This window comes from Oryx dammah, unplaced genomic scaffold (assembly GCF_014754425.2).
Source record: "Oryx dammah isolate SB20612 unplaced genomic scaffold, SCBI_Odam_1.1 HiC_scaffold_23, whole genome shotgun sequence".
Classification (NCBI taxonomy): domain Eukaryota; kingdom Metazoa; phylum Chordata; class Mammalia; order Artiodactyla; family Bovidae; genus Oryx; species Oryx dammah.
In genome coordinates, this window is record NW_024070207.1 from 105337549 (window position 1) to 105359287 (window position 21739).

Sequence of the window (21739 nt, forward strand, 5' to 3'; positions counted from 1 at the left end):
AAGTCAATCCTTTCTCTGCTGTTTGGGGATATTTTAGACTGCTTATATGAGTGCTTTCAAATGAATGCTTGACATATTTAAGTTCTTGAAATTATCAACACAGATTATAATATAATTGAAATGATTATCAGCATAAATTATATCTAAACATTCACACAATAGCTTACTACAGTGAACTACCATATAAATATTGACTAGGATTTTCAAAGTCACTGGTTTAAAAACTTACAATGACCAACACAATTTGCTGTAGTATTTTATAAAGGCAGAACTGAACTACAGAACACCCATTAATTTTTTTTTATCCAACTTGCCCTATAAGATACACATGAATCTATTTATGAGCAATAAAATCATTCATAGTCCATACCTTATACCACAGGATTTCAGGTTCTCTGCTTGGTAGCAAAAAGTCTTCTATGTCACGGCAGGCAATTTCCTTGCTTTTGCTAAGTTCAGCTTTATCAAAGTACTTCATCTTGGAATTATAGCAGAGTCCAGTGTCATTTTCGCCTACTGTCAGTGAGATGGATACTTTCATACAGTAAGTGGAGTTTCTGTAACAAAGCAGAATAAATATGGTGGCCTGGTGTGAACAAATAGCAACCGATGCCAAGGGAGTGCATTTACTTCAGTCAAAAAGGGAAAGAAGGACAAAAACTCTATTGATTAATTAATGTATGGTATCATGGCTTATTCCACAGGGCTCTTATCTGTCAGCTAAACAATGCTTGGTTCTGTTAAACCATTTATATATTTTTCATATGCTGGGGAGAAAGTTTTATAATATATACAGGTTTGGTTTGAAAAAATGTTCAATAGAGATTTTTGTTATCTAGAAAATAAAAGTAATAAAAAATATTTAGGTCAAGAAAGAAATCAAGTTTGTGTATAATTATGCTAAAATCACTAAACTCATACTCAGCCATAAATACAAATGAAATAATGCCATTTGCAGCGACATGGATGAACCTAGAGATTATCCTACTGGGTAAAGTAAGTCAGACAAAGAAAGACAAATACCATATGGTATCGCTTATATATGTAATCTAGAAAAGAATAGTAAAAATTAACTTATTTACAAAACAGAAATAGAGTCACGGCTATAGAAAACAAGCTTATGGTTACCAAAGGGGGATAAATTGGGAGATTGGGATTAACATATCCACACTATTATATATAAAATACATAACTAATAAGGACTTACCATATAGCACAAGGAACTCTACTCAATACTCTGTACTGATCTTTATGGGAAAAGGATCTAAAAAAGAGTGGATATATGTATATGTATAACTGATTCACTTTGCTGTATAGCAGGAACTAACACAACATTGTAAATCAACTATATTCCAATAAAAATTGTTGTTGTTAGTCACTCAGTCATATCCAACTCTTTTGAGACCCTATGGACTGTAGGCCACCAGGCTCCTCTGTCCATGGGATTTTCCAGGCAAGAATAGTGGAGTGGGATGCCATTTCCTTCTCCAAGGGATCTTCCCCACCCAGGGATAGAACCCAAGTCTCCTGCTTTGCAGTTGGGTTCTTTACTGCTGAGCCACCAGGGAGTCAGGCATTCATTGGTCATTAGGGAAATAATTCACACTGCATGAGATATGGTTGCATACCCTCATGATAAAAAGAAACTAACACATACTATTTGTTTGTTTTTACTCATCTATCACCCTAAGTTTTTCAGAAAAAATGTTTTAAAGACATACACTTTATATTTTAGTATAATCACACTTTTTCCTGCTTTATCTACAAGGAACTTTATCCTTTCATTTTGTTAGATAGTTAGAATAGGAAAAAAGCATCCAGAATGGTGGTGGCTAAAAGACAAGGAAGGGAAAAGCCCATGAAAACAGAACAAAGGAAGCTCTGAGAACCTGAGTGAGGACCTCAGGTAGAACAAACAGCAGTCCTGGCTAGTCCAATTTACACAGGGCAGGCCCAGGGGAAGGAGAAAAAAAAACATAAAAAGAGGAGCCAAAATTGGGCCGGGGCCTTTCTTCTCTTCCTGTCTTTTGGGTCGGCATGCCCTGAAGTCATGCACGCCTTGAGAATGTATTTTCCTAAATAAAAATTAATTAAAAATAAAATAAAATTGGTAAACTGAACAAAGAAATAGGAAATTGTAACTGATCTATTAATCATAATGGAAGGACAGGGATAAGGCTGGTCAAGTCATAAAGTACTTACTGGTTGTCTGCTAAGAGGAGACATTTTCAATGACTATGGGCAGTAAACAGTCTTGGATAAAAGTATTGCTCAGTTACAATCTGTCTTTACAGACTCATACCCACTTGGACTGAAGTACAGGTTGTGAGACGGGAGAAACATACTGATATATTATGTAAGGACAATAGCATCCTGATAGACAAATTCTATAGAATCAATTGATTAAATCAGCACATCAATTTATTCTTTGCTGGATCCGAGATTAGGTTTATAATGGAATGCATGAGAATAGAAATTGTGTTCAGAGATCTCTTTGAAAAAGTCAGACCAAAGGAAGTTTTCTTGTAAATTGCATCATTTCTGTTTGCTAATTTAGCTTCTGGACAGTCAATGAATACTAATAATGTGTCAGTCATTGTGCCAGGCAGTGACAATAAAGAGAAGAATTAGACATCAGACTTAGGTTTTCTTAAGAGAACTCTTTTGGTAAGTGTTTGATGGTATATATATGGCCATCAAAGTCCTGGGCTTGAATCTTACTGTTATATTTACAACTTGAGGCAACTCACCCAACACCTCTGAAACTCTCAAGTGGTGTGCAGAGACAACACTTTTCCAAGTACTGAATGTGATACTAAATTAAAACCTGTTTGGCCTGTCCTAGGCGTTCAATCAGGAGAAGGCAATGGCTACCCACTCCAGTATTCTTGCTTGGAGAATTTCATGGACAGAGGTACCTGGCAGAAGTCCATGGGGTCTCAGAGTTGGCCACGACTGAGTGATTAACACACACAGGTGTGCAGTGATGTTGATTCCTCTCTGCTTTGCATTGACGTACATGGACCACAATCCCCAAGTCCTCCCCCTTATTCAGTCAAGATGCTTTGTTGTTTAAGCAGCAACTTGATTTAGATTCCTGCTTTTTTTTCTTCTCATGCTAATATGACACAATGAGAATGACCAGAAAAGAGCCAGATTTGTTGTGGTATTAATAGAAAACATACTTGGTATTTTTCTTGGCATAGATCTTCTAAAACTCTTAAATTTCTTGAGTGATTTTTCCTGAGTATTATTCATAAGGGGTCCCTTTTGATCACATTTGGGTTTGTGTTAAGAGCTGACTTTGAGTGGAGCAAGATAGACCAAGAGATCCGAATTAGACCTTTCAGCCCCACCCACTGACAGGAGGGGACAGGCATTGGAGACTGAGCTCTTTAAAACCTCTTAAAGCAAAAGGTTTGATGAGCTTCAGCTTCAGTGAACGCAAGGCAGAGCTGGGTCAGTGGCAAGCCTGGAGAGCTTGTGCAAGCCTCTGTGCCTCTTCCCTCATCCCTTGCCCTACACACCTCTTTCATCTGGCTGTTCATTTGTATCCTTTGAAATACACTTTGCAATAAATCAGCAATAGTAATAAACTGACTTTCTGACTTCTATGACCCATCCTAGTCAATGACAGAATCTGAGGGCGTATCGCAAACCTCTGATTGACAGCTGGTCAGTCAGAAGTGTAGGTAATTTGTAGACTTGCAACTGGCCTCTCCCAGGACTGAGCCCTTAACTGTGAGACCTGACACTAAGTCCAGGAAGGCAGTGCCAGAACCGAACTGAATGGTAAGACATCCAGCTGGTTGAAGAAGGATCTTGTGTGGGAAAAACCCCACGCATCTGGTGTGAGAAGTGTTGAGAGTAAAGGAGCAAAACAGAGTTTACCGTTACTGTTAGTTATTCAGCTTTATATTGGGTAGCAGAGAAAACTTCCACAAAAAAATTAGAATTTAGATTTCTCTAGCTTCATATAATATGTAGTCTACAAGTAGATCTACAAGACTTAATACGTGAAACCATTAGCTATTAGACAATCAGTAGCCTGAAAAACGTCCTCAGAAAGACGAAGACTTGATAAACTGTCATACGTGATTATCTTAAAGCGTGAATAATTTTAAAGTCTTAGTAATTTTAAGAAAGGCTATTTCAAGGAATACTATGCACAAAGGCTTGAAGGCATGGAACAACTTGGCATGTTTGAAGAAATGCAAATAATTTGGTGTGATTGAATTATAAGGTAGTGATAAAGAACAGCAGGGATTGGAACTGGAGAGGTGTGCAGAAGCCAGGTTGAAAGTCCTGTAAAGTCACCATAAAGACTTTGGACTTTATGCTGAGAAATGGTGACATTTGGATTTTGGAAAGATTTTTCTGATTGTAGTGAAAAAAATGAATTGAACCAGATTGGAAGGAGGACTAAGTACCGTGAGATAAATTAGGAAGCAATTGTATTTACTCAGGAAAAAAAAAATGGCAACTCCAACAAAGGCAATGTCCATTGAGGTAAAAAGGAGGGATCATATTTAAAATATATTTAAGATATAGAATCAATGTGATAGTGAAGGAGCAAAGGAAAGAGAGACATACAAGATGATAAAGAAGTTTTCTCAGATGAGTATATGAAAGGTAGCGTCAATCTTTCAGCATGGAAGATATTGAAAAAGAAAAAGCTTTGAGAGCAAAGAAAGTGTGTTAAATTTTAGCTTGAGCTTCACACCCAAGAGGGGAAAAAAAGCCTCTTTGGGTCTGCCAGCAATATTGCTCATGCATTATTTATTAATTTCACTCCAGTACAGACTAAAGCATGCTCTTCTCAGGCTCCTTTTAAGATAATTCTTTTTAAGAAAAAATTATTTACTAAATTATTAACTATTTTAGGATGCATTCAACTGTCTTAAAACATTTGAGGTTTAGAAACATACATGGTAGAATTCTTAAAGAACAGACTTTTCTAAGAAGTAAATCAGTGAATTCTAATTTTGAACCTTCCACATTAATCTTTTAAATTCAAGAGTCTTAGGTCTTCTTTTTCCTCAGACTTACATTGTTGTCAGTTTTCCCACATCTTGTATCAAATACAAGGCCGTTGGGTCAACAGTAAGATCACTAAAGCCCAACTGCAGAGGTTCAGATTCCAGCCCAATCGCTCATTACTTTTGAAAATAGGGAAAGTTACTTCACTTTAGGCTTCCATTTCATCATTTATACAAGGAGAAAATAATACTAAAGACCTTATAGACTGCTGTGAGAATCAAGCATGTTAAAGCATGGTCTTGTTACAAAGCCAGTGTGGGCCTCAGTCGTTCAGTCATGTCTGACTCTTTGAGACCCCATAGACTGCAGCCTGGCAGGCTCCTCTGTCCATGGGATTTCCCAGGCAAGAATACTGGAGTGGGTAGCCATTTCCTTCTCCAGGGGATCTTCCTGACCCAGGGATGGGACCTGGGTCTCCTGCATTGCAGGCGGATTCTTTACGGTTTGAGCCACCAGGGTAGCTTTAAAATACAGTTTCAGTCATTTACTGAATATTAGAGCTTATTATCAGTACTTGATTCCCTTTTCCTACTTCCTTTATATTTCTATTTTACAGTAGGGCTAAACAGGGTTTGTTTAGAAGGTAGGTTAGATAGACAGTATCACCATGATGATGCCTTCAGTTCCTTGGTGTTTAATTAGTGTGAAGCATAAGAATACAGATAAGTCCTTATGTTGTCATCTGGGATACGTGGTTGGGTTAGACAAGAATGAGGAAAATTCATAAAAAATAAAACTCCTCACCTCAGTCACCCTGTCTTGCTCTATTATAAATGAAACTGAACCCTAATTTTCAGAAAGTGGCTCCAGATGAACACACTTAGATATTCTTATTTTCCTGTCTTTTATTCCCTAGGTTTGTGAGGTGATTGCTGATTTACTACTGTCTGGTAATGTCTGAAATTCCAGACTCCCCAGGATAGCACTATTTTCAAATTACTTTCGATGTTTTAATACTTGTTTACTGTTTCTGTTCAACAGCAGGTGGTTTAAAAAGCTAAAAACAAAGCAGCATCCAATGAATGCTATAGTCCTATTTACTGAGAAGAGCTAACAGGAAGCAAGCAACTTGTGACACATTAATAAACATATGACCCCCTGAGGGGAATGACACACTCTCAAAGTAAAGAGTCCCATCCGTCATCATTAAATTTGCAGTATGACTGCTATGGCACTGTGGTTCACTGTAGTCAGGGAAATATGGTGGAATGGGGTAAATGGGAAAAGAGTACTCAGCCAGGATTTACAGTAAAAATCATGAGCACATATCTACTCAGCTTCTATTGTTTTATCAGATGAGCTGCAATCTAGGCAAAAATTAAATCATGACTGCTGGTTCCAATGTTTGTCAAGAGGTTAGAGAGACAGGATATTACATGTATGTGGACAAAATGGTTGTTCAAAATTGAGAGTTAATACTCCTCATTTCCAGTGAAGAAATATTAATGTGAAATTTTTTAAAAACCTACTTTGTTCTAGCAAGGGCAACCCTGCAGGATACACAAGTGCACAAAACGTACTGTACAAACAACACAGTTATTTCTTTCAACCTCCTCAGGTTACAGCAAAGGGACCCAAAACTTAAAGTAAGTCAATGATTCATCTAAGTTCTACTAACTGGTGGCAGAAATGGGATTGGAACTCATATCTCCCAACTTCTAATTCATTGGTCTCTTCTGTACACTACTGAAGATAAGTAGTGCTGGGTTAGCACACATAAACTATATATACATTGTTTAAAACAAAAGAAAACCACCTACTTTTAGCCCCGATTTTATATTATTTTACATTCTAGAATAGATGCTTATGGAAGAAAGGCAGAAGGCGTTTTAACTTGAGTTTCTTTGAAAAGTTAAGTCCTTAAAACTCTCAAACATCTAAAAAGGAATAAAAGGGGCGCAAGCAGCAGGAATTAAAGAAATATCATGGTTTCATCAACTCTTTCTACTATACACTTTCTATATGTATATACATACTTGTAAAAAGAACAGCTTTGGATAGAACTGACTTAGGGTCATGTTTTATAAGGGAGAAAGAAAGCTAGCCTAAATCCAGAGCAACTACTAGGGATTAAGAAACATTTCTGGACATAATCAAGGAGTAAATCTATGACACAGAAAATAGAATTAAAATACTTTCTATAAGTACAGTCTCTGGGAGTCAGTACAGTATACTGAAGTTCTCCACAGGTTCCTTAGCAGTGTGCTACTTTGAAACAGCAAAAGAGTCTGAATTGGCATGCAAGGAAGCAACCAGAGATTTTTAAGTTTATCTTTCAAAGGATGACAGTATTACACAGCTACAGATCGAGGTGTGGAAATCTGGGTAGTGCAGGCAGGAGGTAAGTGCAGGCAGGTATGTGGGAAGAGAAATTTTGTATATTACCTGATTAGCTATAGAGTATAATAAAAGTCATGTTATTCCATACCTAAGGGTAGCACAGTTTCAATTATTCTATAATCACACCCCCATGCATGATAATGCATGGTATTCAGTGTCTCTCTCCACTCCAACAGAATTACCAGCAACATGATTGTTAAATATGTCCTCTACGGAGGCGCCACTAAACACTTGACCTGTATATTATGTTAATTTCCTGGTCCCTAGGGGAAATAATATTTCCATAATGTTTGGAAATCTCTTCCCACTTTATGAAGTGCTGAAAGAGATAGGGATTTGATCGATATTTTTAAAGGATTAAGTTGTTTTAGGCTTCTATGTTTTATATGGTTTAACATTCTTCTTTTTCAAGTCACAATCTTTGGTACATAATTAAAAAAAAAAAAAAAAAGCAGAGAGTATTTTTGAAGTGCTACAAACGTTTGGGAACTGAAAAACAGCACAGAGGTGTGGAAAATCTGAAAGTTCAGTTACTACAGTATGGAGCAGAACTCAACTGTTTCAAAGGTGGCTCCTTAAACTATAGATTCCACTGTAGTCTTTGACCACTTATTGTGAAAAAAAATGTTGGGAATCAAAAATGTCAGCGTTAGACTGTGGCAGGAACATGTTACAGTTTGTTAAGGCTTAAATATACATTGATAATTCATTTCTAATCTTAAAGCCTTCCAATTTTTCTATCTGCATTTTTTTTTCTATCAGTCCTTACAGTGATGCCTGAAGCTATGCATGCGGCCCCTCCATCTTATCTTTCTCAGCACACCCTATGCTTACAGTGACTTACGAAAAATGTGAAATTTGTTTGCATTAGGTTTTCTTTTCAGAAGAGCTCTGGAGGACCTATTGATTTAACTGTGGTTGAAATCAGCCCTTGTAAAAGGATAAGAATAAGAACATGGAGCAATTGATAAGACCTAAAAGTACCAGCTTAAGCGACTTCCCTCGTGGCTCACTTCACATCACTTCTTCACTTCTGCCTACAATGCAGGAGACCCGGGTTCGATCTCTGGGTCGGGAAGATCCCCTGGAGAAGGAAATGGCAACCCACTCCAATATTCTCACCTGGAAAATCCCATGGACAGAGGAGCCTGGTTGGGTACTGTCCATGGGGTTGCAAAGAGTCGGACATGACTGAGTGACTTCACTTCACTTAAAAGTACCAGCTTAGTACCTTCTTGTTTGAAATTCTTTTTCCCAAATGCAACTGGTAAGTTGAACTTCATCTACAATCTTCTGCTAACTGTATAGTTATCTCCCTCTTTTTTGATGGAAAGCAAATAACATAATCTTATCATTTTAATCTTTCTAGCCTGGTATTCCTGGAATATTAGATGTGAAGAGGACTTGTATGAAATTCTAGTCTAGTATTTCTCTCCCTGAGTTGTTACTGGGGCAGGAGAACTTTGAAACTTCATTACTGTAGACCCCGAGGTCTCCCTCTAGATCTCTTCTAAAGAAAAAGAGACAGATTTAAAACAGAAACACACACATACAAAACATGTCACCAAAGGAAACTGAGGCTCAGGAAGTATGCTCAGGGTCATGTAAATTTCAAATTTCTTCAGAGAAGCTATGACCGACCTCCTCTATCACTATCCAGCTTATCTCTGTTTATTTTCTTCATAACAATCACAATTTGTAATTACCTGTTTTCCCTTATTTTGCTGCCTCCTCTGTTAATAGATATTCTTCTTGTAATAGGTAAATTAAGAGAGTTAGCTCTATGCTGGCTGAATTCTTAAAGGCATATGTTTTTCAAAATTCACACAACATAAATATTAACCATTTGCAAGTGCACAGTGAAGCATCGTTTAGCACATTCATAATGTTGTGCAACCATCACCTCTATCTTATTCCAAGTCATTTTCCTCACTCCAAAATGAAACTAGAGCCATTAGCAATCACTCTCCATTTCTCCATCCCCGTGTCTCCCGACAGCCACTAATCACATTTCTGTCCTTATGGATTTGCTTAGTTGGAATATTTCATATAAAAGAAATCATACATGTGGACTTTTGTATCTGAGACTTTTTCTTTTTCACTTAGCATCATGTGTTCAAGGTTCATTCACATTGTGATATGTATTTGTAACTCATTCCTTTTCTTTTTGGCTGAACAATAACCTATTGTATGGATATATCATATTTAGTTTCCTGCTTCCATATTTTGATTATTAAAAATAGTGCTGCTATGAACATTCATCTACAAGTATTTGTTTGCATGTCTTGGGATTCCCAGGTGGCGCAGTGGTAAAGAATCTGCCTGCCAATGCAGGAAACACAAGAGACTCAGATTCCATCCCTGGGTGGTGAAGATTTCCCTGGAGGACGGCATGGTAACCCACTCCAGTATTCCTGCCTGGAAAAGTCCATGAACAGAGGAGACTGATGGGCTATAGTCCATGGGGTCACAAAGAGTTGGACCTGACTTGGCACACATGCCTTACATACTTCTTGCAATACTTCTGCGTGTGTATCTAGGAGTGGAAATGTTGAGTCCTGTGGGTATTCTATGCTTAAGTTTTAAATGATTCAAGGACTTTTCAAAAACAAAAAAATCTTTTAAACTCTTTCTCCTTTTCTGAACACTCCAGTTTCTCCTGACATATGGAGAATAATACATTATAGGAATTTGTTCAGTGATGGCTGATTTAGAATAAGAACTTAAGAAGCCTAATGACATCCCTGAGTGTCTTGTACAGTGCCAGGCATATAATAGGCACTCTGAATAAACATTTGTTAAATGAATGAATGAACTATTAGTTCATGGCTACAAAGCTCTGATTTATACTGCTTTTTGCTTAAGCCCTCTAAACAATCCTCACCTATATCCCACCATACTTTTGGGCTGGCCAAAAAGTTCATTTGGGTTTTTCCATAAGCTGGTACAGAAAAATGTGATCGAACTTTTTGCCAACCCAATACTTTTTACCTCCTTTCTCTGTATGCTTCTTTGACATAGCCCATGTCAAGAACGTGGATGTGCCAGGAAAAGGTCTCTTGCAAGCCAGGCAAAAATTGCAACACAGCTGTAAAGATTTCCTGGCAATGAACCCTAACCTGGTTAATCTCCTCCCACCATGCCTACAACAGACCTTTTTAGCATAGTAGACTTTTTGATTTGAAAGATAAAGGAAAGATGAGAGAAGGGGAGCATAAATGTTTGAACCACATTTGGGTCAGTTGCAAATCATTTTTTTCTCTCCAAGCATCACACAGGGAGGTTTTTCTAAAGTGACTCTAATAACTCTTGTACTATTAAATCTTGCTCCTAGACTGCTGTGGAAAAGAGGTGACTTAGGACTCACACACTCGGCTAATCCTGCACCCCACCCCTCATTTTATGATGAAAATTACAGGGAAAATTTCAATAGAGTAAAACAAAATCTATACTGATCTTTAAAGAAGACAGAGAACTACCAGAGTCTGCTGAAATTTTACCCATGTACAAATAGATTTTTCAGAGTTAGCCTAATGCTTTGAAATTTAAAGCCATACTTTCCCCCTACTGTATATAAACCAAATCTGGACAATGTTACCAAACAGTTACTATAATCAGTGATTTTTTTTCCTACTAATACTTCTCTAAGTATTTTATGAATATAATAATGGTCATATGCTTTATTTATTTTCACTTTCCAGGTCAAAATTTCCTGACAATAGCTTGGCTTTCCTTGACTTCAAGATAAAAATACAAGTGATAAGTAAAATTAACTGTGAAAATGGTAGATAAACTTAATTATAATGGGCATTTATATCATATATTTACCTACATGTAAAACACAAAAACTGAATCTATTCCATAAATTTGACAGAGGTACATATTTCCAGACTCTGGAGACTGGTGTTATTTTGAAGACACAATGTTTACCAAAATGCACAGTCAAGAGTTTCATGTAAAGAGTGACTTTGAACTTAGCATATTTATAAAGTGGCTCAACTTCTACATACATGAAGAAGACTGAACAGTGTATCTGTATCTGGGAAAACTACTCCTCACTCAAGAAAGGTTTGGGGGAAATGGATATGGAACTAGAATTACTTTCTGAAGAAGGAATTGCAGGGACCTCCCTGAATTTACCTGTTCACAGCACCAACTTAGTGCTCCAATTTGAAGATAACAAGTAAGATGTTGCTTGCTTTTTCATCACTTTCTAATGTCTCAAGTCTTTTACTTCCTTTTCTCTTGTTATGGTTTGAGGTAGTTTCATTCTATGTAAATTTTGGCATATTACCTCTTAAACTTTTCCTAGCAAAGGCAGGCCATTTCATAGAAACAAAACAAAACCATCAAGCCCAAAAGGAGACACTCGACATAATACAGGAATGAATATATTAACTATCCTTTACTACAAGAGCTAATTAAATATCACTTATTGAACATTTAAAATTCATTCACTCAGTCAATATTTATCGAATGAAGACTATGTGCTTGGCCCAACTGGGGATAAAGCAGTGAATAAACCAGTGCTTGGTCCTATGGTACTTATACTCTACTGAGAGAAAATGGCAGGGTAAAGAACATTGTGCAAAAAACTTTATGAAATACTAATTCACACCCATTAAGATATCCTTTTTTTAAAAAAAAAAAAGGAAAACAAGTTTGGCGAAGATATGGAGAAGTTGGAACTCTTGTGCATTGCTAGTGGGAATGGAAAATGGTGCAGTTGCTGTGGAAAACCAGCTTGGCAGTTTTTCAAAAAGTTAAACACAGAATTACCGTATGATCCAGCAATTTCACTCCTAGTCATATATCTAAAAGAACTGAAAGCAGAGACATAAACAGATACTTGTACAATAATGTTCATAACAGCATTACTCATGATAGCCCAAAAGTGTAAATGTGCACCAAAAGATGAAGGAATAAGCAAAGCATAGTATAGACATACAACAGGATATTTGGACTTTAAAAGAATGAAATTCTGATACATGTTACAACATGGATGAAGCTTGAAAACATTATGTTAAGTGAAATAAGCCAAGACACAAAAGGACAAATATCCTATGACTCCACTTATACATCGTCCACAGGATCGGCAAACTGCTAGAGATAAGGCTGGGGAGAGAGGAAGGAATTGGGGATTACTGTTTAATGGGTACAGAGTTTCTATTTGGGATGATGAAAAATATCTAGAAATAGACAGTGGTGATGATTGAGCAACAGTATGAATGTAATTAATGTCACTAAATTGTACAACTAACAATGGTCAAAATGGTACATTTTATGTTAAGTGCATTTTACCACAATAAAAATTTAAATTTTATACTTTATATGGGAAAAATATACTATATGAATTATATCTCAACAAAGCTATTATTTTTAAAAAATCTTTATATGCATTATCTCATTTAATCTCCCTCTATATAATCTCATTTATCCCTTTCACTTCAAATACCATCTCTATGTTTTTGTCTCCTATATGCATATCTCTAGCTCTGACCTCTATCTGAAATTTAGATTCATATATCCAATTGTTTATCATAAAAAATTAGTTTAGATCTAATATGACTAATAAATAAATCCTTACTTCTACCCTTAAATCTATTCTTACCCTAGTCTCCCCTCTATCACTGATAGACACAACATTTACCTAGTTGCTCAAGCAAAATAACTAGAAATCCCTTGAAATGTTAGTTTTGTCCCAGTGGAACTAGTGTGATGTCAGTGTTGTTGCTGTTTAGTCACTAAGTCATATCTGACTCTTTGCAAGCCCATGGACTGCAGCCCTCCGGGCTCCTCTGTCCATGGGACTCTCCAGGCAAGAATACTGGATGGGTTGCCATTTCCTTCTCCAGGGGACCTCTCCCACTCAGGGATCGAACCTGTGTCTCCTCAGATTCTTTACCACTGAGCCACCAGGGAAGCTTGTGATGCAAGTGAGGGGTGCCAATAACTCAAATATTAAGGTAAATATTACCTCAATGCAATATTGAATAAAACCAAATTAATACAAAAAATCCATGAAAACAATAAAGGCTTATAATTCTTTAGTATACCACTCTGTATTATATTTATCCTATCAATGATCACTAATTTATATTTTTCCTGACTTTATTTTTATTTTCTCTTCCACAAGAAAGGGAGTCTTATCCATCTTGTTTACCACTTTGTCCCATAAATATGTTCCCCATGTCCCAGGCTCTCATGCCAACTGACTTTCAGGTTGGATTTTTTTCAAGAGAGGATGTGTTGTTTCAGCTTCTGGGTCTGGTAACACCAATTCCTTCCTCTCTTTTTCCCTTCATATATAGGGGTGGTTGCTAATCCCTGGATTGCCTATGTCCCACCATTTCAGCACTTCTCACATATTTATAACCCCCGTTTCCCACATTAAATTATCCCTACTGAACTGCTTATAATGAACTTTGTTTAACTGACTAGATCTTGGCTAATATAGTAGTTTAGGAAACAAATATATGAGTATTTAACCTACGTTACACATAAATTGCTAAAAGTCACCCAGGAGGTAAAAAAAAGAGGTAAACAAATTACATATTTGCAAATATTACATATAACACCTCTAAACTTGGCCCATTTAATAAATAAGGGTGCTTTTGCATTTTCCTATCTATGAGGAAAGCCTTTCCTTTGTATATTTAAAACAAAGGGGCGGGGGAGAGAGTTAAACTGTGAGTTAATTTAATTTAAAAGCAGAATTAGATGTTTTTGAGAAGAGACTTTTTTTACTCTGTATAATTTATGCACATTTCACAGCTGGTTTCTTTTCAATACTTTTAAGGTAATTTTAGTATCAATTCCAGTCAACTGCAATTTTTACATTTTTCTGACCTGAAAGAAGAGCCATTAATCTGAATCACTTACAATTCTCTAAAAGAACGAATGGTTTAAATATCAGAAATCTAATAACTTTACTTGGTGAATGAAAATAGGCCATTTTCAGGGAAAAGAAAATGGGCTAATGATTTATATTTCATTATAAATATAAACATGGTAAGAATGTGACAACTGTACTATGGATTCTTGTCAACAAAGAATGTAAGAATAAAATACACTCAGGTTGGCAGAATGCAATGTCATGGAGTGATATTAGAGATACGATTAAAAGTGTTAAAAACAAAATATAAGTGGGTTGCATCTTTATCAAAATGTGATAACGAATACTAAAGATTAGCGAGAGCAGAGGAATCCAACAACAAGCTGTTGTGATCATGGATAAATAACTTGTCCTTCTCTGAACTTCAGTTAACTGATCATAAAATTGCGAGGATACTGAAACTCATAGAGTTGTTGTGAGAAGTGAACAACATCCTGATATAAAAACACTTTGTAATGAGCAAAGCATTACATAATATTTCTTATTGCTGTTACCATTTTCTGCTCTGAAGGTTTAACCTTTTAGATTTTCAACCTTACTGCATCTCTTTGAATCTTCGCACGTAGGCCTGGCAGTGTTCCACATCCCCTTCATTATTCATAGTATTTTCACCACTGGTTAAACAGGGAATTTATATCAAGGTCACCACTTTTTAAAAGCTTAATCTCCTTTCCAGCAGCACTTCATAAAAGAGATAAATCATATAGTTCTTTATATTTAATCTCCTTATCCTACTGCATATATAACCGTCTTCCATTGCTGTTCTTCAGATTCAACTTTTCATTTTTACAGAAAGGCTCAATATGAACAGAACACCCTTTCCAGGAGTGAAGTCTCATACATTTTGAAATTCAGTTAAACTCATCTCATATCATTGCCAGAAAGAACTACCGTTGATGTGAAGGCAACCCTAGATGCAGCAGAAGGGAAAGAAAAGAAAGAAAGGAAGGAAGAAAATACCATGAATGAGGGCTTCTTATTAGCTGTGCTCTCCTGGTTTTAGATGGATGAGTCACCAAGGAGATTCTAGAAATGGGTAGTTGAATATTTGCAGATGTTAACTTAGAACAGACATTTTGAAATTCAGTATTCTACAGTATGGGTTATATGAAAAACATTTATCCCAAGCCAGAGGAGAGATGGAATAATTACACAAGAGACTATGTAAAATTCTGCTGTCAAAGTACATTTCTATCAATATTATAAGATTATTTCTCATGTTCTTCCTACATGAAATAACTATTATAAAATACTGAAAATAGCTCTATTGTATACATGATTTCCAATCACAAAAGCAGTTTTTTTCCTTAAAAGTCTATTTTGATAATAGCAAGAAAACAAAGGGAGAGAGAACTCTTATGGAAGGGAAGAATTCAACCACGTTATATTCAGCCTTATCAGGATGCAAGGTTTTCCCAAATAATTTCTCATACATACATGAAGAGTATCATAATGATTAACCAGATATCTTTTCCTTGAGTGCTTTCTCAAAGCTACAATCTATGCAACAGCACTGTAATCATTCCCACTCTCAAAACCCTTCTGTTCACTAGTCTATTAAATACAATGATAACTGACCACCTTGGTGACTAATTTACAAAAGCTATTACATTACTTCTGGCTTCTTGTATTCTTTACTAACATGGATTTATTTGGAATCCAAATTGTACAAAGTATCGTGGCATAATTTGACTGTGCAGTTACTGGTGTTATTATTTACCATTTATTATGTCAATAAAGTATAAAGCAAATGGCAAATCCCACTCCAGGATTCTTGCCTGGAAAATCCCATGGATGCAGGAGCCTGGTAGGCTACAGTCCATGGGGTTGCAAAGAGTCAGACACAACTGAGCGACTTCACGTCACTTCATGTCAATAATGTATAAAGCACACAAGATGAACAAATTATTACTTTGAATTGTGGCTCTGGGTATGTTAGTTTGTCATTTGTTGAATAAAAGTCTACAAGAGGGCTTACATCATTTCCCCAAATTCCAAAATATTATTATTGATAATATCATTATGCATGTAATATTTACTTGATCCACTGGTGCAATACTGAGAGATTTTACAGAGAGATATTGTATGTTCATGTGCATGTGTGTGTCCTCTGTATCTACCTATGACTTACCTCTTTCCCTTCACTAATAAAAATCTTTCAGTGAGAGTGTTAACTACTCTCTTCACTTTCTCAACCCAGGCTCATCTCTTTTCCTACCATCGTCTGAGTTTTCTCACCAATATTTCTCAGAAAATACTGTTACTAGGATTATCAGTAACCTGACTTTCAACTGTTATCTGACTGGAGCATATTACAATTTAATTTTATTTATGTCTATTTATCTTGAGTTTTGATTATTTTCCTGGTTTTCCTTTTGTATCTTGGTTTATTCTCTCATTTTCCCTTAAATACAGAATTTCCCTGGGCTTTTGTCCATGTTATTCATTTCCTCTTGAGTACTATTATGTTACTGAGTGATATTCAGGATGAAATATTGCTGCCCCCACTGATGGATCACAGTTATGTGTTAGTGGTATACAAAGTAATAGGGTAAATGCTTCATTTTTTTTTAAGAAAATTGAAAAGTCAATTTTTAATGAGTACATGCCAATGGTGAAAAAGTCCCCACTGATGAGCCCCAGACACCCTGAAGCCAGTCCTCGGGGCAAATCCTATTACTAGGTTCTTTGTTATCCACAGGAATTGGACCAATTAACACCCTCAACAACAATGTTTGAGAGTGCCAGTTTTCTCATACCATTAACTAACATGGTAAGCTATGAATGGCTTTCATCTCTGGTAATCTAATAGGTAAAAACATGGTCTTTTATTTATTTTTGTCTTAACTTGCAATTTTATTAATTGTGAGGTTTAATATTTTTCATATAGTTAAAGAGCATTTGTATCCCTTATTTTGTGAACTGTCATCTTGATTTTTTTTTCTACTGGATTAATGGTCTTATTTTTATTAATTTGTAGGAGACTACTGAGGTCAAACTCTGAGATAGGAAATACTGAGATATGATTTGAGATCAGGTATATTAGAGTGCTGGTTACTGGGAAATCAGAAGAAAGGAGTACAGAAAAAGTATAGCACCGGAGGTGGTCATCCCTTCTTAGGAAGTGTGAGGTACGTTTAAGAGGAAACATGTCCTTCAGAGACTGAGGGGAAAAAAGGAACTGACTGAAGATAAAGGACTCTAATGAATGAATGAAGACTGTGACTAAGAATCAGAAGAAATCAGACTTGTAAAAAATGTACAATTTGTTACCACCACAACAACCAACATTAATAATAATGAAATCAATGTATCATAATGATAGAAAAAGAAGGTGACCTTAAAATATGAAATCAAAATAAGCCATGCAATCCCCTAACCTACCCACTTCAAAGTGTCTTCTAGTGCTGGTTCAGGACGAACAAAAAAAGTAAACAATGAGAATTAATTCAGCAGATAAAACCACTGCAGAACACATATGCAAACATACACATTCACATTTGCACAAAACTGAGGAAAAATTTAACTTGACACTCCAACAGGAATTGTATACTTAAATAAGCATTGCAGAATTGGAATCATAAACATTTTTTTAAACTTTAAAGACAAAAGAACAACATGAAGTATGAAACAGGAGCTAATCAAACTTAGTAGAAACAGAATAAATAAAGATTGGATTACAAAGTACCTATGATATGCAGAATTTCTAAAATGGCCAGTGAAAGATGGTCTACTTGAATTCTCAGAACATGTGAAAATAATGAGTTAACACTCCTGTCATTATAGTACATTATATGGCACCATGACTTAAAATAGGGAGTATTACCCTGGATTATACACATGGGCCCTTAAAAGCATAGAATTTTCTCCAGATGGTGGTAGAAGAGGAAGTCAGAGGTGCATGAAGCATAAAAAGGATTCAACATGTCATCACTGGCTTGAGGATGGAGGAAGGCACTTGCAAAGAATGTGATCAACTTTTAGGAGCTGGGAGTGGCCCCTGACAGAAATCAGAAAAAAAAAAAAAAAAAGGAACCTTAATCCTAATCCTATAACCACAAGAATCCGAATTTGTCCAACTACCTGAATGAGCTTACAAGTAAGTGGTTTCTTTCCCCAGATCCTCCAGTTAAGAGCCTTGCACAGGAAAATTTGATTTTGGACTTATAAGACCCTAAACTGAGACTGCTCTGTGTTCTGACTTGCAGAACTATGTGGAAACAAACAAACAAACAAAACAGGTGTGTTCATGGCATGAACCACCAAGTTCATGGCAATTTGCCACGGCAGCAATATGGAATTCCCTAGGGAGAAAAGGTATAACCACAATTAACAAAGGGTCATCAAGGATACCCTAAAAGATCTAAAGGATAGAAAACAAAGAAGGAAGTAAAACAAAAAGTTTTAGAAAGAACATGATAGAAAAGGCAGGAAGAGATTATCCAATATACTTATAACTGAAATCCTTAAAGGGGAAAAAACCAAATCAAAGAAACAGAAGAAAGATTCTAAGAAAATAATTCTAGATAACTGTGCCGAAATAAAAGCTATGAATTTACATATTAAAAAAGGAATGACATTGCCTCAGTTCCTAAAAAAAAAAAAAGGAAAAAAAATGGGTTTTTTTGATCACCTTGAAAAGCCAACCAGTCCATTCTAAAGGAGATCAGTCCTGGGTGTTCACTGAAAGGACTGATGTTGAAGTTGATAGAAACTCCAATACTTTGGCCACCTCATGTGCAGAGTTGACTCACTGGAAAAGACTCTGATACTGGGAGGGGTTGAGGGCAGGAGGAGAAGGGGACGACAGAGGCTGCGATGGCTGGATGGCATCACCGACTCGATGGACATGAGTTTGAGTAAACTCCGGGAGTTGGTGATGGACAGGGAGGCCTGGCGTGCTGCAATTCATGGGGTCGCCAAGAGTGGGACACGACTGAGCGACTGAACGGAACTGAACTGAAAAGCCGCACAGACCGGATACGGATGTCTGGCCCAACTCGCCGGTAGGAAGCACAGGCAGGAGAACCGGAAGTGCAGTTCACTAGCCAGCCCATTGCCGCAACGGAGGCGGGCCGACTCCAGAGGCTGTTGAGGAGCACATCGGCCCCCGGAAGTCCCTGTGTCCCTCACATCAACGACTTCCGGCTGCGCCTGAGGAGATGAAGCAAAGGTGAGGCCAGGCCTAGCACAAAGGCCATAATCCCTATAGATACAAATATTTTCAGAAACTCACAAGAATTTTGTGTAACACTTCCTTGGAGGCAAGTTTCTTGGTGTACTAAAGTTAGGCTGGTGGTCCCACTGTGAAGTTCGGGAAGGGTGGTTTTCAGACCTACACATTGATATTGAAGACGATTTTCAGCCAGTTTGTCAGGACACTTCCGTTTTCTCTTCTTTTCAGCCCTCCTCTTGTACTACAATGGAACAATCTCTAGAAAGAGCTTTGGATCTTGCAGAGTCTGTCATTGCAAGTGCCCAACAAAGACCTCCAAAAAGGAAAAACTCATCGAGTGGGGAGATGTCTCTCTATGAAAAACTCTATGACATTTATGTTGAAGAAAGTGAAAAAGAGCCTGAGGTTGCGGAGGAATTAAGAAGCAACGTGAACCTATTAGAGAAGCTCCTTAGGAGAGAATCGTTGCCCTGTTTGGTGGTTAACCTGTACCCAGGAAAGCAGGGCTATTCGCTGATGCTCAAGGGGGAAAATGAATCATTTATAGAGAGCATTCAACTGCCTTATGAAGAAAGGGAACTGCTCGAATACTTAGATGCTCAAGAATTACCGCCTGCTTTGGTGGATCTCCTGGAGAAGTCTCCGGTTAACGTTTTTCATCAGGGGTGTGTCATAGGGGAAATACGGGACTACAGGCAGTTCAGTGAAGGGGAGCTTCCGAGTTACCAAAGCAGACATATTCTCTTACGTCCCACCATGCAGACGTTAGCCTGTGATGTAGAGGCCATAGCCAGCGATCACCAGAACTGTACTCAAGAGGACAAACTTCTGCTTGAGAGCCAATTGATCTTAGCTACAGCCGAACCACTGTGTTTAGACCCTTCTGTATCAGTAGCTTGCACTGAAAACAGACTGCTCTATAACAAACAAAAACTGAACACTCTTCCCATGAAAAAGAATTTGAAAAGATTTTCTACAGCCTCTCTAAATCGGCAGCAGGATTTTCCTCCCTATCCACTTTCTCCTGAGCTAACAGCCCTGACTTCTTTTGCAAAAAGTCATGAAAGTAAAACAGATAAGCAGTATGACCTCAAAACTTTGAAAGCAGGCAAGTGTGTAGATACGTGGAAACAGAGACCCTGTGATTTGGCTGTGCCTTCTGAAGTGGATGTGGAGAAACATGCTAAGTCTTTCAAATATGATGACTTACAACCAACAGTCTGGCCAACTTATGAGGTAGGAGAAGATTCTATATTTGGATATGAAGACAGCAGTCATTTCCAGGCAACAAAGTCGATGCTCATGAATCCGTTTAATGATCCACTTATCTCTGGAAATAGCATGCCCCGTAAAAAAAATAGAGAAGTCAGATATGAGAGACAGATGTCTCCCTACCATTCCTTCACAGGTGACCATCCCTGTAGCTTCCTGTCCGGGCCAGAAACTGATGATATGAGGATAGTCAGTCCATCTGAGGAATCATCCCAGAAGAGCGCCCAATATCCAGTGCAGATGTCATACAGCTTCAGTGATTTGGCTGATCTCTGGCCAGATTCTCCAGGGAAAGAACTAGAGCAGCCTAAGATTGGGTCAGTTCAGTCTTCTGATGACTCAGATGGTTTCAGACAACCTTTTCCAGGGAAAGAACCAGAACAGCCTAAGAACGGGTCGGTTCAGTCTTCAGTGCTGGGCAAGGGAGCCAAACATCCACCTTCATCCATCAGACTTCCCTTGAATCCACGAAAGAGCTCCTGGGATGACAGTTTCACTTCTCAGCAGGCAAGCAGCTCTCATAAATTTCCATCTCCTGCCTCTGCTCCTAAGCTACCAAGTCTTTCCCAGAAATCTTCTATGGAGGTGAGTCAAGTTAGCTCACTTCCTCCCATGGCTCTGTCCATTGTGGGCTCATCACAAAGGACTGAAGCTTCAGCCACATCCTCTGGTCTGAATATCACCAAAGAGGTGCAGCCTGGTGGAGGAGGCCTGGGCTTAGGGAGCAGCTCTAAGCCAGTGCAGGACTCTACTACAGCTCCTGCAGGAATCAGGCCTGGCCCCTTGCCTAAAGAGATCAAGCTTAGCCTCCTGCCTACTGGGATCAATGTGGGTTCCCTGCCCATAAGGATCAAGCTGGATCTCCTGCCCACAGGCCTCAAGTCCAGACTCTTGCCCACAGGTATCAGTCTTGGTCCCCTGGCCACAGGGATCAAGCCTGAACCCCTGCCCACAGGGATGAAACCTGGCCCCCTGCCCACAGGGATGCAGCCTGGCCCTCTGCCCACAGGGATGAA

General features: G+C 37.8%; 2 protein-coding genes across 2 annotated transcripts in view; one reads left to right on the plus strand and one right to left on the minus strand.

Moving 5' to 3' along the window:
* IL1RAPL1 (interleukin 1 receptor accessory protein like 1) overlaps window positions 1-21739 on the minus strand; it is a 682102-nt gene that overhangs the window by 580519 nt on the left and 79844 nt on the right. The window contains exon 3 of the mRNA XM_040265353.1: window positions 371-557. Within this exon, the coding sequence (XP_040121287.1) occupies window positions 371-557 (187 nt within the window). The remainder of the gene's footprint in view (window positions 1-370; window positions 558-21739) is intronic.
* LOC120882488 (transcription factor SPT20 homolog) overlaps window positions 19698-21739 on the plus strand; it is a 3686-nt gene continuing 1644 nt past the window's right edge. The window contains 2 exon segments of the mRNA XM_040266504.1: window positions 19698-20998; window positions 21077-21624. Coding sequence (XP_040122438.1) covers window positions 19698-20998; window positions 21077-21624 — 1849 coding nt within the window.